The sequence below is a fragment of the Neopelma chrysocephalum genome, unplaced genomic scaffold (genome assembly GCF_003984885.1).
Source record: "Neopelma chrysocephalum unplaced genomic scaffold, ASM398488v2 Primary Assembly neopelma1_95168, whole genome shotgun sequence".
NCBI classification, from domain to species: domain Eukaryota; kingdom Metazoa; phylum Chordata; class Aves; order Passeriformes; family Pipridae; genus Neopelma; species Neopelma chrysocephalum.
Window position 1 is genome coordinate 2,094 of NW_020923859.1, and position 816 is coordinate 2,909.

The 816-nt window shown below is 51.1% G+C and overlaps 1 protein-coding gene across 1 annotated transcript in view; it reads right to left on the bottom strand.

The window, feature by feature from the left end:
- Nucleotides 1-161: 161 nt before the first annotated feature.
- The window catches only part of DNAJC27 (DnaJ heat shock protein family (Hsp40) member C27), a gene marked incomplete at its 5' end in the record, with an annotated part of 6,445 nt that continues 5,790 nt past the window's right edge, over nt 162-816 (bottom strand). Inside the window, one exon of the mRNA XM_027707988.1 lies at nt 162-300. Coding sequence (XP_027563789.1) covers nt 168-300 — 133 coding nt within the window. The remainder of the gene's footprint in view (nt 301-816) is intronic.

An 816-nucleotide genomic window follows, 5' to 3' on the forward strand; every position in this document is an offset into this window, starting at 1 on the left:
AAATGTTGGAATTTTTTCCCATTTTTCCCCCTTTTTCCCTACTTGAGGTTCTTGAGGAGCACCGGGTGGAAATGCTGGAATATTTTTTCCCGGTTTTTTTTTCCCCTTTTTCCCTACTTGAGGTTCTTGAGGAGCGGGAATGTTGGAATTTTTTCCCGGTTTTTTCCCTACTTGAGGTTTTTGAGGAGCGCGGTGCGGGCGTTCACCACGGCCTTGAAGGCGTCCTCGCTGCCCGGAGCGACGCATTTGTCGGGATGCAGGAGCACGGCCAGCTTCCGGTAGGCCTTGTTCACCTCATCCCTAGGGAATAGGACGGGAGGGATTAGGGAATATCCAGGGAAACCCCTGGAATTTTGGAATCTCAAGGATCACGGAGTCAACTTCCGGTGTAGCGCTGCCTGAGACCGGAAGTGCCGCAAGGCATCCTTGGGGTTGTAGTCCTTCCGGACTGCTTCCGTACTCTCGCGCATGCTCAGGGAAGCGCTCGAATGGGATTGGTTGAGGAGGTCACGTGTTTAGTTTTGAATTGGCCCTCTAAACTCTCGCTGTTCTTAATAGATTCGATAGTAATCAATTAATAAATTAATAAAGCCAGCTTCCGGTACGCCTTGTTCACCTCATCCCTAGGGAATAGGACAGGAGGGATTAGGGAATATCCAGGGAAACCCCTGGAATTTTGGAATCTCCCGAGCCGGAACGACCCTGGAGGATCACGGAGTTCAACTTCCGGTTTAGTTGTGGCTAAAACAGGAAGTACCGCAAGGCATTATGGGGGTTGCAGTTCTTCCGGACTCTCGCGCATGCTCACGAAAGGGC